At 38.2% G+C, this 14,015-nt stretch overlaps 1 protein-coding gene across 1 annotated transcript in view; it reads right to left on the bottom strand.

The window, feature by feature from the left end:
- Positions 1–2,855: 2,855 nt before the first annotated feature.
- The window catches only part of LOC127979746 (gamma-aminobutyric acid type B receptor subunit 2-like), a 189,081-nt gene continuing 177,921 nt past the window's right edge, over positions 2,856–14,015 (bottom strand). Inside the window, exons 15-19 of the mRNA XM_052585363.1 lie at positions 12,653–12,877; positions 12,190–12,372; positions 11,584–11,713; positions 11,194–11,308; positions 2,856–9,369 (exon numbers count right to left, since the gene is read on the bottom strand). Coding sequence (XP_052441323.1) covers positions 9,204–9,369; positions 11,194–11,308; positions 11,584–11,713; positions 12,190–12,372; positions 12,653–12,877 — 819 coding nt within the window. The 3' untranslated portion in view covers positions 2,856–9,203. The remainder of the gene's footprint in view (positions 9,370–11,193; positions 11,309–11,583; positions 11,714–12,189; positions 12,373–12,652; positions 12,878–14,015) is intronic.

The raw sequence follows: 14,015 nt of genomic DNA, 5'->3' as shown, positions 1-14,015 counted from the left end.
AACAGGTCAAGGCACAGAAATGTAGAAATGGCGGTGGACCCTGAGATTTACAGTAAGAGAAGAAATCGTTGAATGAAGTCATTATTTTTGTTTTCTTTGTACACAAAAAATAATAAATTCTTGTAGCTTCATAAAATTGAGGTTGAAAAACTGATGTCATGGATTATTTCAACAATGTCCTTATACTAGCTTTCTGGGCCTTGAATGTGGTAGTTCCCTTGCTGTATATGCAGGGTCAGAAAGCTCTTGAATTTCATCAAACTATCTTAATTTGTGTTCCAAAAATGAACGAACGTTTTATGGGCTTGGAACAACATAATCAATGACATAATTTTAATTTTTGGGTGAACTATCTCTTAAACTTTTCTGTTCTGTTCTGTTGAGGTAAGATGGTTTGTTGTGTGCTGTTTGAGGACACTATATGACCCATCTGTGTTGTGCTGTTGTGTAAGGGTCTTCTGTGTCTTGTCTAGTACTGACATGTTAAATATTTGAGCACTTGATGGAATAGGAAAGCTGACTGTGACATGAAGGCTTCATCCTCTAGCATTCAGTTTGGCATCAAGTCCCTGCACTCTCAATAATTCATTATATACTCAACGTACGGGAGCGCTCCTGACAGATTCATCAGCCTTGCGTTTCTGTTTTATGGTTGTGTAGAAGTTTGTGAGCGAGATCAAAACATTGCAGTGTATAGAATTAAAAAGAAAGTTCACTCAAAAATTAAAGTTTTCGATAATTTACTCTCATGTCGTTGTAAATCTGGATCGCTCTGTGGATTACTTGATCATTATTCGATTGCGCGGCATCCAGCTCATAGTCTCATATAAATCAAAACTGGCGCTACATTTACTTTTATGCATTTTCACGTTTTATTCAAACACAAATGGCGCCATCTTGAGTCTTTATTTATGGCCGCGAAAATTAGTGAATATTATAATGAACTACTTTTACTGAGCGGAAGCTGTAAGATAATTATAGGTAAAATTATGTAAAACTCAGTAGTGCCATATTTATTTTTTGACAGGATTGCAAATATGATAGTGATAGAAGCATGTTAAATGCAGTGGTGGTAAGAAACGAAGTAAAAATACTTTGCTACATTACTTAAGTATTTTTTTTTCGGGGATCTACTTTACTTGACTTGAGTATATTTTATTTGCATCTACTTTCACTTTTACTCCACTAGTCTATTAAAGACAAAGTTTACTTTTTACTCAGATACATCCCATGCCCACTTCAAGTATTTATTACACTGATTTTACAAACCAATGAAAATTTTGGTTTTCTTTTGAAAAAAAGAACGCGCGACTTCGCAAGTTCTTTGCCAACATACGCTCACGCAGCAGTTAGTTCGAGGTGGAAGATGATCGCTAAAATAGGTGATAGTGCAGCTCTTGCTGACCGCAATGATCCCGAGATTCTAGACAGGGATCACCCATGGCCATATCTCAAGGATATGTTTGAATTCACTGAAGTCAAAGGGAGATTCTTATTGGCTGACATGTCTTCTTTGCCTGCCACGGGTTAATGAAATTTCAGTAGGGCTGTGTCGAATGCGATTTTCATGCTCATCTCATCAGTAACGCTCCTGTAATTAGTAGTATATTTCCAGTACATGCGTTCAGATCAGGGTTGCCAGGTTTTCACAACAAACCTGACCAGTTGCTTCTCAAAACTAGTCCAAAACTAGCCAAAAACGCGTTTCCAGGAGGTTCCCCGATAAAAATTGCTTCTCGGGGTTAAAATATACGTTTATTGGAAGGGTTACCATAGTAAAAGTCACATTTTAGGCGCTAAATATCAAGTTATAGGGATTGGGGTTTCTTCGACCAGCGGACATGAAAAACAACCACGGATGTGGCAACACTGGTTCAGGTGGAGCGGCAGTTAGTACACAGAGCCGTAGTCCACCGACAACTAACACAAAATTGTTTTCAAAATCGAGAAAAAAAAAATCGATTTGGTGTAGATTGTCAGTGAATTACGGCTCTGTGTAGTATATGCCAGCCAGTGTTGCCAAGTCTGTGGTTATTTATCATGTCCACAGGTCGAAGCGAAAATACCAATAACGTGATATTTAGCCCCTAAAATGCGAATGACAGAATTTAAATTTTTGGGAGAAACAACTCTTTAAAGAGGTGGTTTTTCCTCATTGATATTCTGGAACAGTCTTACCTTGTATCTTGCACATCTTCTGTTTGATGCAGCTATGATGTTATGGAACATGTCTATTGAAAGTTCAATCCCTATACCGCGATAGGGTTCTTCATTGTCTCTTTTCATTGTAAATCTAACAAATTCTAAAGTATCTAATCTCATCATGTGTTCAATTAAAACACTGCATTTCACTCCCAAAACAACTGATCTGCTTAATTATTGATATTTACAGTTAATTTGAATATTTACTTTTTACTTCCGGTACTTAAGTATGTTTTAAATCGGATACTTTTGTACTTTTACTCAAGTGATGTTTGAATGGAGGACTTTCTACTTTTACTGAAATCATTTTTTATTTAGATACATCTACTTTTACTCGAGTATAACTTTTGAGTACTTTTACCACCCCTGGTTAAATGAATTGGAATGTTCTTTGCTAAAAATGTAGCTGGTGAAACACCTTTACAAAAAGACTTTTAGTAAACAAAAACTCAGTAGAACCATTTAAAGTTGTGAGTTATGAAAATTGCATTATTCCTTAAAAATGAAGGAATCTAAATGCGTTTGTTTTCCCATACAAGTTCATAAAGTGAACTGAAGAACATCATACAGGTTTGGATCCACATGAAGGTGAGTAAATAATGCTAATTTCCAAATGCTTGATAAAAAAAAATAATAATAAAAAATGAACAGAATAATTTTGATTATTTTATTAATAAAACATTTTTTGCAATAATTTATTAAAAATGTTATGATTTCCATGCAGTTTAAGGGTACAAGAAAATATGAAATGAACACATCCACTTTGATTTGTTCAAGAGATCCTGTGTCTGTGTGTGTGCCAGTGCAAACACACGGGACGATACAGCAGTGGAGTACACAAGTGTACACTTCCAAAAAGCACTGTATAGAAAAACAAAACAACATAGTTACAGTATTGTTCAAAATAATAGCAGTACAATGTGACTAACCAGAATAATCAAGGTTTTTCGTATATTTTTTTATTGCTACGTGGCAAACAAGTTACCAGTAGGTTCAGTAGATTCTCAGAAAACAAATGAGACCCAGCATTCATGATATGCACGCTCTTAAGGCTGTGCAATTGGGCAATTAGTTGAATTAGTTGAAAGGGGTGTGTTCAAAAAAATAGCAGTGTGGCATTCAATCACTGAGGTCATCAATTTTGTGAAGAAACAGGTGTGAATCAGGTGGCCCCTATTTAAGGATGAAGCCAACACTTGTTGAACATGCATTTGAAAGCTGAGGAAAATGGGTCGTTCAAGACATTGTTCAGAAGAACAGCGTACTTTGATTAAAAAGTTGATTAGAGAGTGGAAAACCTATAAAGAGGTGCAAAAAATGATAGGCTGTTCAGCTAAAATGATCTCCAATGCCTTAAAATGGAGAGCAAAACCAGAGAGACGTGGAAGAAAACGGAAGACAACCATCAAAATGGATAGAAGAATAACCAGAATGGCAAAGGCTCAGCCAATGATCACCTCCAGGATGATCAAAGACAGTCTGGAGTTACCTGTAAGTACTGTGAAAGTTAGAAGACGTCTGTGTGAAGCTAATCTATTTTCAAGAATCCCCCGCAAAGTCCCTCTGTTAAAAAAAAGGCATGTGCAGAAGAGGTTACAATTTGCCAAAGAACACATCAACTGGCCTAAAGAGAAATGGAGGAACATTTTGTGGACTGATGAGAGTAAAATTTGTTCTTTTTGGGTCCAAGGGCCACAGGCAGTTTGTGAGACGACCCCCAAACTCTGAATTCAAGCCACAGTACACAGTGAAGACAGTGAAGCATGGAGGTGCAAGCATCATGATATGGGCATGTTTCTCCTACTATGGTGTTGGGCCTATTTATCGCATACCAGGGATCATGGATCAGTTTGCATATGTTAAAATACTTGAAGAGGTCATGTTGCCCTATGCTGAAGAGGACATGCCCTTGAAATGGTTGTTTCAACAAGACAATGACCCAAAACACACTAGTAAACGGGCAAAGTCTTGGTTCCAAACCAACAAAATTAATGTTATGGAGTGGCCAGTCCAATCTCCAGACCTTAATCCAATTGAGAACTTGTGGGGTGATATCAAAAATGCTGTTTCTGAAGCAAAACCAAGAAATGTGAATGAATTGTGGAATGTTGTTAAAGAATCATGGAGTGGAATAACAGCTGAGAGGTGCCACAAGTTGGTTGACTCCATGCCACACAGATGTCAAGCAGTTTTAAAAAACTGTGGTCATACAACTAAATATTAGTTTAGTGATTCACAGGATTGCTAAATCCCAGAAAAAAAAATGTTTGTACAAAATAGTTTTGAGTTTGTACAGTCAAAGGTAGACACTGCTATTTTTTTGAACACACCCCTTTCAACTAATTGCCCAATTGCACAGCCTTAAGAGCGTGCATATCATGAATGCTGGGTCTTGTTTGTTTTCTGACAATCTACTGAACCTACTGGTAACTTGTTTGCCACGTAGCAATAAAAAATATACTAAAAACCTTGATTATTCTGGTTAGTCACATTGTACTGCTATTATTTTGAACAATACTGTATGTAGTTCTATTTTTTTTCCTTTTTTTATGGGCAGTGACAAGTTTTGTGAACTCAAAAGAGATGACAAATTAAAAATTAAAATAAAGCAAAACGACCAAAACAAAAAAAGAGCGATAAGTCTTCCAGCACAGAATAAATAGTTTTGTATAGCGATGTGTAAACTTGTAGACAGCACGTTTTCACACAGTGGCAAACAGACATACACGCTCACTGCTAACATTCTGTCTTTTTAACATCATTTGTAACATCCCCCACTATCATTGTATTATACCTCTACAGAAAAAAAAAAAGTTGTTTACATTATATACATTAGAAGTGGTTCTTCATTCTCCTGGGGCGATGACAAGGCTTTGCTATTGTTTGTTACATGATGCAAAGATAGACCAGTTCACAACAGAATACGCATGGAGTCCAGCCCAACAGTTTTCTTGAATCTCGTAGACTGTATTCATGAATCTCTTTGCACAAATGAGTGTTTTCTTGCTTTAGAAGAACACAACATTTAGATCATTTTCATTTTCGTAGTTAACATCACAGATTTAAATGTCCAACAAATCAGCTCTCGACTTCATTTCCAAGGTTATTGCAAAGACAGTCCTAAACAACCAGATGTGCATTTTACAGACCATGATACAGTTTCAAAAGCCACGTGTTTAGCAGGTTAACCTTGTGTTTTGCTTGATTCACAAACACATGCACACACACAGTGATTTGAATCCACAGTATACTACATGTCCAAATAGAAATCATATAAAGCACTACCTTAGTCTTAATTCAGTTTTTGTGTTTTTCTAGTGATTTCCTTAAAATAAGACTACGTCACAAATTCACTTTTCCTATAACGGTAATGACAGGAATACATACTGCGTAGACGGACCAGTGTTTACCTTTCCATTTTTAAAAGAACAGTTTGTGGTGCATGGTACACTCTGAATGTCTTCATGTTTGTTTTTAGTACTCTTCAAAGTGTAAGACAGTAGTTACTGAGAAGCGTGATCCCCATGACTGATGAATTCCTGTGCAATGTCAACATTAATGTCATAACTATACACCAAATGTACAGGTAGTGTAAAATATATTTAGGATATGATTCTTCCTTCCAGCTTAATGCACCACCAAGAACATACTGTAAATATACTTATCTATACAGTTAGAATGAGCTTATTATTGCCACTTTTATAATTATGTTGTGCATTTGTCAGAAATGATTTCGTAAAATGATTTGCAAAATTAAATATATTATGTATGCATAGGATACCATGCATGAAAGATTAGAAAATAAATTATTTTTTAATAAATCTCATACATTCTTTATGTATACAAACTTTAGCATATGATTACTCTGAATAAATGTTTTGTAATCTCTTGTTAATAATTATATAATAATGTTAATAATAACATTTCATCAGGCTTCTGTAGCCTGGACTAATCAATATTATGGTCATCATTATGATTTAAAAGTAGAGTAATGAATCATGCCCTCTCCTTGAGCAGAAAACTTGTAAACATCCCATTTACTCCAACTCAGACTGAAAGACATTTATTTAAAATAGATATTTGAGTCGCTCCTTTGGATGATTATTATTTTGAATATTAAAGTTCCTATTTATGCCTGAAAGTTTAAAACCAGTGTTTAAAACCTCAGTGACCAGCAGCCTGAAGATAAAATAGGACCAGTGGATTTCAGTTTCTGCCTACTTTTTCACAATAAGTTGTATGAAATTTTGCTTTTATTTAATTAATTTCAAAAGGATTTATTGAGAGTATACTGTAACTTTATGCCATATACTGTACGTAAGGTTTTTAAATGAAATACAATATGTAAATGTGAGCTAGCCCTTTTACTTCTACTGATTCTCTGAGCTGAATTGTTAACACTTCATTTTCATTGTTGCTTATTACCCTCTATCTCTTCATAAAAATATACATTTTAATATATATATATTAGAAGTTACAATCTTTTAAGAACATTAGCAGATCATCAGTTATTATCATACACATTTTTTTTTCAATGAGAATGAACTTATGTTAATGATAACATTAGTGTAGGTTATTACTGTACCACATTTTAACAGGAGGTTAAAGGGCAATGAGAAACAATGAACAAATTAATGTGATACCTTGATTTGTAAAGTCCAATGTACATCATTTTCTGCAGTTTTTTCTCTAATATTGGATGTGCCAAAGATGTTTCATATTGTGGGATACTGACTGCTGAATGTGCCAAACAACATATAATAAAGACATTGAAGAATAAACAACGCTGAAATGAACATGGAAATAAGAGCTGATTAAAGTCAGAATGAAAACTCAGTCATAGTCATAAGCTGCAAAAGTCAAGTCAAAATGTAGACAATCGCCTCCGTGTACTTAAAAACTCATCGTGCATTACAAACGTCAGTCTAGGGTCGTGGCCGTCATACTAAGACAAACACCCGTGGCGTTGTGGGATTTTTGCGTATCTGTTTGTGGTGTTGTATTTAAAGGTCTTTCATCTTGACTCAGTGAGCGTGTGGTACTATGACAACTGCTGTACAAACACACCTCTGTTGAGTTTCAATCTCCTTCTGCTTTTCCAAATAGCTGAGACATACATACCCATGAATGTCACGTTATCACTAGATAACAGCCATACAGAAGGAAGTCACAAGTTAAATAAATCCTCAATGCATTGGCTTCATATGGATCATATGTGCTGTAACTATTTTTGTCACCTGGTTGACACAATATGGTCCATCAGGCTCCAGTAAGACGCACATTACAGAAATAAATGTGACAGAAACTAAAACCAAGACACCCGACGGTGAGATATCAGCTGAAACGAACGCTTGCCTTTGATATGGATGATACGTAGCTTATTTCCGATAATTAGTTTTTTCAGTACATTTCCAGGTTTACAGTAGCATGACACCAGCTCTAGCTGATGCTCCCTATCTCTGCAAGACATTGTGCAAAGTTCACTGCACACAGTAACATTTCTATAGCAACTATGAGGTAATTTCACTGTTGCTAAGAGCTAGGTGATGTATTTTACAATATCACTCTGATACTGGGGCGGACCTTTCTGCCATTTCTCCAATGGTACCCGAGCCCTTTTAGCCCAAGCGACAACCGTAGAGGATTCACACATGTTGGGTTTTTAATCAACCAAAAGGAAAAAAGCAAGAAATAATCAGAGGGCGGGTAAACTGAGAGACTGCACCGGAAAGTCAAAACGAGGCTTTGTTCATACATGACTTGCTCTTATTAAGTTAATTACACTTGTGCTAATTTTTCAGTCCCGTTGTTTAATACAATATCGTTCTTCTGTCTTGCTGTGTGTGGACTGCTTCTTTTGTGTAACCTCACAGCTTTCTGTGAGGATATTTTGGTTTTGCTCTGCATGGTGTACCAATTCCCTGTTATTATCGCAATTTGTGAGTCTTCTTGTTCTGTAACAGCTGGTCACGTGACGGCTATCGTACATCCCAAGCATTGGGCTGCATCTGCGTGTTTCAGTCCCGATTTGCAGGATCAACTCGCTCAGCTGTAATGGAAGACTGACCCTCTAAAATCTCTGGTTTTGTCTCTAATGTCCCTCTCGGCTGGACCTGTGGCTCTTTGAGGTCACAAATGCGAAACCTCTAACATGACATTCCTTGCGATAAATCAAAGCAGTATTTTTGACACTCCGATACCGGAATAGGCCTACATGATGATAACTGTTTTTGAAGATAAACAATGTGCGGTACACGTCTATCCAGGTTGGAACAGTTCCCGCATTACCATGAAACATTTCCTAGTTGTCTTTAGCAAAAGATACCAATAGTCTTATCTACCATTTACCACTTTTTCACACCATTGGGACACTGAAGCAACACAACAAATTCATACCGGTTGCAACGGTGTACGTGTCTCTTCCTGGTTCGTCAGCTTTTTATAAAGTTCTCCGAGCACCAGGCCTCATAAGAATAATTCATTTCACAGCATATTCAAAGCTCACTTTGATATTCGAATATGGTATTTACATGGCTGTTGACGTGGTGAATAAAGAGGTGGAGTCCTCGGTCACATACATTGCCCATTTCCCACAAGCTCCAGCAGAACCAATATATGTGCACGGATAACGTGGAAAGGCTGCTGGCGGAAGTGTCTTTTTTTACGAGATAAGGCTACAGCTCCTGTCCTCCGTCGATCCGTGCTGCTGTTTAGGGGTCGGGGGGCGTTGAGTCCATCGAGTTAGGAATGGGAGGTGACGGGACCGAGAGGATGGGAGTCGGGGTTGGGTTGACATGTGAGGACATCCGGTCACCTCCCTCCTAGCCTGAAAAGTTCTGGTCTGATGTGGCCATGGATGGTGGGAGGGGGGTCACGAATGCATGAAGAGTTGGACCCCCTCGGCTTGCTCACACGCTTCTGTTTAACTGCTGATATTCTTCAGTCTGTCTTAAAATAAAAAAGCTGATCGCTTCTTCGGAGTCCAGGGTATTCTGCGGGCCTCACAGGCCGGACACCATCACCCTGTAGGAGGGGGGCATGTGTCTGTGATGTGGGCTGGAGGCTGGGCTGCTCGTGGGACTGCTGCAGCTCGCGTCCACCCCTCCTATGGAGGGCAGATAGGCGTGATGCAGGATCGGCAGCTGCAGGGACAGCCTGCGCTGTATGCTGTGAACACAAACAACAAACGATTGTTATACAAAATTCCTTTTCCTTCAATTTTTCTGCAATGCTCTTTTAATGCTCTAGGGTGCTGAACATTGGGGACACTCTTGCATGCATGTAACAGAAGTTCATTTTATAATTATATCACATAGTCACATAGCACTTTTTAAGCCAGCAGTGACTTTGCCACATACTCTCAATTAAGTGTTCAAGGTTTAGCTGGTTAGCATGACCTCTTTAGTCACTGCTGGCAGATGCCATATCTACACCATCTGGACCTACAATACTGCTCAAAAGTTTGAGGTTGATAGGATTTGTAAATGTTTTTCCTCCAGTCTTTAGTGTCCCATGATCTTTCAGAAGTCAATCTACTATGCTGATTTACTGCTCAAAGTTTAAATAAAAAAAATATATTATTATCAATGATGAAAATAGTCACTAGTGAAGGGTTAGGGGCTATGCTAGTTCTTGTGGTACATTCATATGAACCTGACTGTGTGGATCAGCTGAAGTAAAGTCCATTTCATTCCTGTCTTGTGTCATATTTAAAGTGCACCCCAAGAGGCCGGAGCCCTTTAAATCAATTACATAAGCCAAATGGCAGTTATAGAAAGTGCACACACCACACCTCTCACGATTGGTTTTACGATTGGAGTCTCTTTGAGTTATTACTTTCAATTAAATTTTAATTTCATATATCAATTAAGGAAAATGTCTTCTGTGTTTATAAATATTTAACGTAGATTAGTCGGATATTGCAGGGTCACTTGCAAAAACAAAAAAATAAAAATGTGGATGTCATCAAACTCAATAAATTACTCATTGCATATTCCCATGGCAGTAATGGTGTTATTTAGCAGGGTCAAGGGACCATCAGCTACTGGGGTAAGTGTGTGTATGTCTGAATGTGTGTGTGTGTTTGATAAACAGTGACACACTGCAGAATCACTTCTCTTTACAGTCAAACATTCATGTGCTGGGACAGCCTGTAGTCCTCTAATTCTACTCTCCTGTCTATTTTCAGGGTCCAGTGCCTTCCGCTCTCACTAGAAATCACGTTATGTAACCACAGCTCCCGCCACATCCCTTCTCTCTCTTTTTTCCTCCTTCCCTGAACCATCCTTGCATTCGTTCATTTTTTTCTTCCCGATCTTTATTTTGCACCTCCCTGCTAATGAGTTTATACAACAGAATGTTGTATCTATAGAGTCACCAAAAACTATTTGGACAATCAAGACCCTGAAAGAAAAAAACATGAAATAACTTTTGTTTTTTCTTCAGGGTAATGCATTTCACCTGTTTTTGAATAGCTCATAGTACATGAGTAGCATTTCAGTGGATGATGTATGATGTAGGTGTAGCGTAAGCTCGGGTGAGAGTAGTCTCAGCCTCAGACGTCATGCCCACTGACCATTGGCTAAATGTCTGATGCGTTTGGGACACAAAAGTGGAAACACTTCAGGAGTGTCGAAGTCTTCATTGGATTGGTTGAATTCTACAGGATTTGATCTTTAAAATATGTCAGAGAGTTGGTTGTTTGACTGCTTCAGTCTGAAGATCTGGCTAAACAAGACTAGGGTGAGAGTGACGAATGCAGAAGTGCAGAGGACAGAGCAAAACAAAACACCGGTCAGTACAAAATGAGGATTTATAAAAGATGTCAGAGAGTTTCGGTACAAGCCAAGAAGAAACTGGTTATTCTTCACTGTAAACAAAACTTGTTTTTCGCGAGACTAGCATATTCTCACCATTTTTTTTTTAATTCATTGATTTTTATGTGTACAAACATGTTCTCGGCACACTGTGCATGTCGATGTGTAAACTTACTGTTCTGGTGAGTTGATGTCTTCTAGTGGACCTCTGCTTATCCTAGAAGGATCCATGGATCCCCACTGAGCCTGGGGTTTCTGCTCCAAGTGGTTCTTCAGAGATTTATCTCCATCTAAAAGCAAAGGCATTGTGTTCAGAAAGCTGCCTTTCCATCAAGATGACAGTGGTGGATTCAGCTGTAACCTGAGTCAGAACTTGCACCTTATATGACACTTCAGCTTGACATGTATGGGGGTGAATAATGTATAACACTCCAATAAATTGTTCTTTTTCTCTTGGTGACAGTAACAGAGCAAAAGAGTGTCACATACTGAAATGAGTCACAGACTGACAGCTGTGTTTGATCGAGAGATTAGGAACATGAGGTTTGTTATCCACTTTTCTTACCTTTGCCGTCAGTGAAGTTGCGTATGCTCAGAATATTGTTGACATCTTGGTAGTGGTTTTGTTTAATGTATGGAGTCTTTTCTGGAGTATCCTGGAGTTGCATGGTCACCTCTTCCAGTTCCTTATCCAGCTGTAACACAAAATCAAAAAATCTTTATTTAACAATTTAATTTAGCAATTTAATTCCTGGTTCATGACAAATTTATTCATTTTATTTTCATGATTCTGAAATGCAAAAGATTTAAAACATACTGTACAGTTTCATTACTCTAAAATACCTTAGGTAGAAAAACATAAATTGATATCACAAATCAAATAAAAAATGCATCCAAGTCTGGATATAATAATATATTGTCTTCATTTATATTTATATTTAATCTAATGTGCATATTTTAATTTGCTGAATATAGTTTTGTTTACCTGTACCAGTTATTTTCTTCAAAGCATTAATATATAATTTAGAGGAAATAAAATAATATATAAAAATTATACATCCCCTTTAATCTGCATGGTGGTGTATTAGTCATTTGTAGCATCATTTTAGTTAATGTTTAAATGTCATTTTAAGAATTGAATCATTTGTAATTTATGATTGACTTCAATCACCTCTGTAATTCTCATTCGGAGGCGGTGGTTGTCTGACTGTAATCCGTCCAGACGGGAAGTGTTGGCCTGGTTAACACTGGTTACTGAGGTGGACGTCTTGGAATCTTCCTTCTTCTGGTTCTGGGTGAACTTTAACCTCCGATTCTGTGTGGCAGCATCCGGGTTTGTACGCATTGTGACAAACTAACAAAAGACAGAGGACAAAGACATACTGTTGAGATCCTGGAATTGATTCTGTGTAGGACGTATTTGTTTAGAGGGAGACTGGAATCTTTGCAGTCTTTCAGATTTCAGTGTTTATTTCCAGAGAGCTCCAGGGGATGCAAAATAAGCACCGTTCTCAATTACATTCAGGTGAACTTGCTAGGGATTTGCACAAATCAAATGCCAGCATGTGTCTTTCGCTGACCTCTAGAAATCTTTCCCCATAGGACTGGATCAGGTCGTACATTGCAGTACTTACTTTTGGCACAAAAACCAGACACAGCGTGATGGTGCTGCAGAAGATGATGACCAGTGCCACGATGCAGAACTGCACATTAGGCTGATCCCGGGTCAGGAAGGACACCGCTGCCCCGATGATACACATGATGCCCACATTATACACACTCATACCGATGTACTTGCTGTCGTTCAGGGCTGGAATGCTCACGTTTCTGGTCTCCCAGGCCAAGAAACATCCAAACAGCTAGACAGAGAGAAAAGTGCAAGAAAAGAATTACTTATCATTACAGGTATAAGAGCAGTTAGAACAAGATTTTGCAACTTTTATATGCAAAAACCAGATCTAAGACAGAGTAAGGTTTTATGACATTTTCGAGAGACAACAGTTTTGACCTTCATCACTCTGTGCAGCCCTCAGTTTACATTGATGAATCATAAAGCCAAAATGAACTGTGCTTGACTTATTTAGCACCCTAATGCCCCAAAAGGTAGCTAACAACACCTGTCCAACTTTCTCAGGAAGTCAGAACAGTAATTAAAGCACCTTTGTATGAGACTAGTGTGAACTCTGGGAAATATGACTCAGCTAACTCAATGACACACATACTGGAGATTTGATTCTGCTCCCACTCGCCACAAATCTATTCAATCCTAATCCAATCACAGCCCGTCTCACTCTTTTTCCTCGTTCACCCTCTCACTCTCTCTTTCTTTTGTTGTTCTACTTGAGCAGGTCGGCTGTAAGTGAAGTCATGCTGATTTAGCAGCAGGCTTTCAAACATGGCAAGAGGAAATTCTGAAATGCCACATATCTGAGAACGGAAACGAGAGTGTGATGGCATTTTCACTTGTACACTATTACGATATGATGACTACTATAGCTTTGGTTAAACATTGATCACTTTTTTTCCCAGCACTGCCTCCCACCTAATCTATCACAGATGAGAAGAGGGACAAGGGATGAAAGAGACAGGAAGTGATCCTCCACGGCACACGGCTGAACTCTGACATGGATCATCTACAGTGGGGCGGAGGTAATGGCAGTCAACTGAACCACCTGTCACTATTACAGCAGCAAGAACAAACAGACAAATCATTTCTACAGAGCACAAAGTGAGTTGAAGGGCAGGTTTATATTGGAGGATGTTGCCACTATTGACCCAGAGATAATGGTCAGTGCTATGGGCAGTTAACTGGCTGGAGGGATTCTGGTTCCTGGAGCACCTTACCAGTAATCTAAAGTGAGGTTAATTAGAAAGAGCAATCTCGCTCTTCTCCTATTGGCACAATGTGTCAAAATCCAGTCAGTGAGCTTGCTAGATTTGCATTTCCAGTAGGATTTCCCTAGCTCTCGCAAGGCAGCAAAAGAACAATGTTAAAGT

The sequence above is a fragment of the Carassius gibelio genome, chromosome B19 (assembly GCF_023724105.1).
Source record: "Carassius gibelio isolate Cgi1373 ecotype wild population from Czech Republic chromosome B19, carGib1.2-hapl.c, whole genome shotgun sequence".
In the NCBI taxonomy this organism is placed as follows: domain Eukaryota; kingdom Metazoa; phylum Chordata; class Actinopteri; order Cypriniformes; family Cyprinidae; genus Carassius; species Carassius gibelio.
The sequence above is the reverse complement of the archived record's forward strand: the minus strand, read 5'-3'. Positions and strand labels throughout refer to the sequence as shown.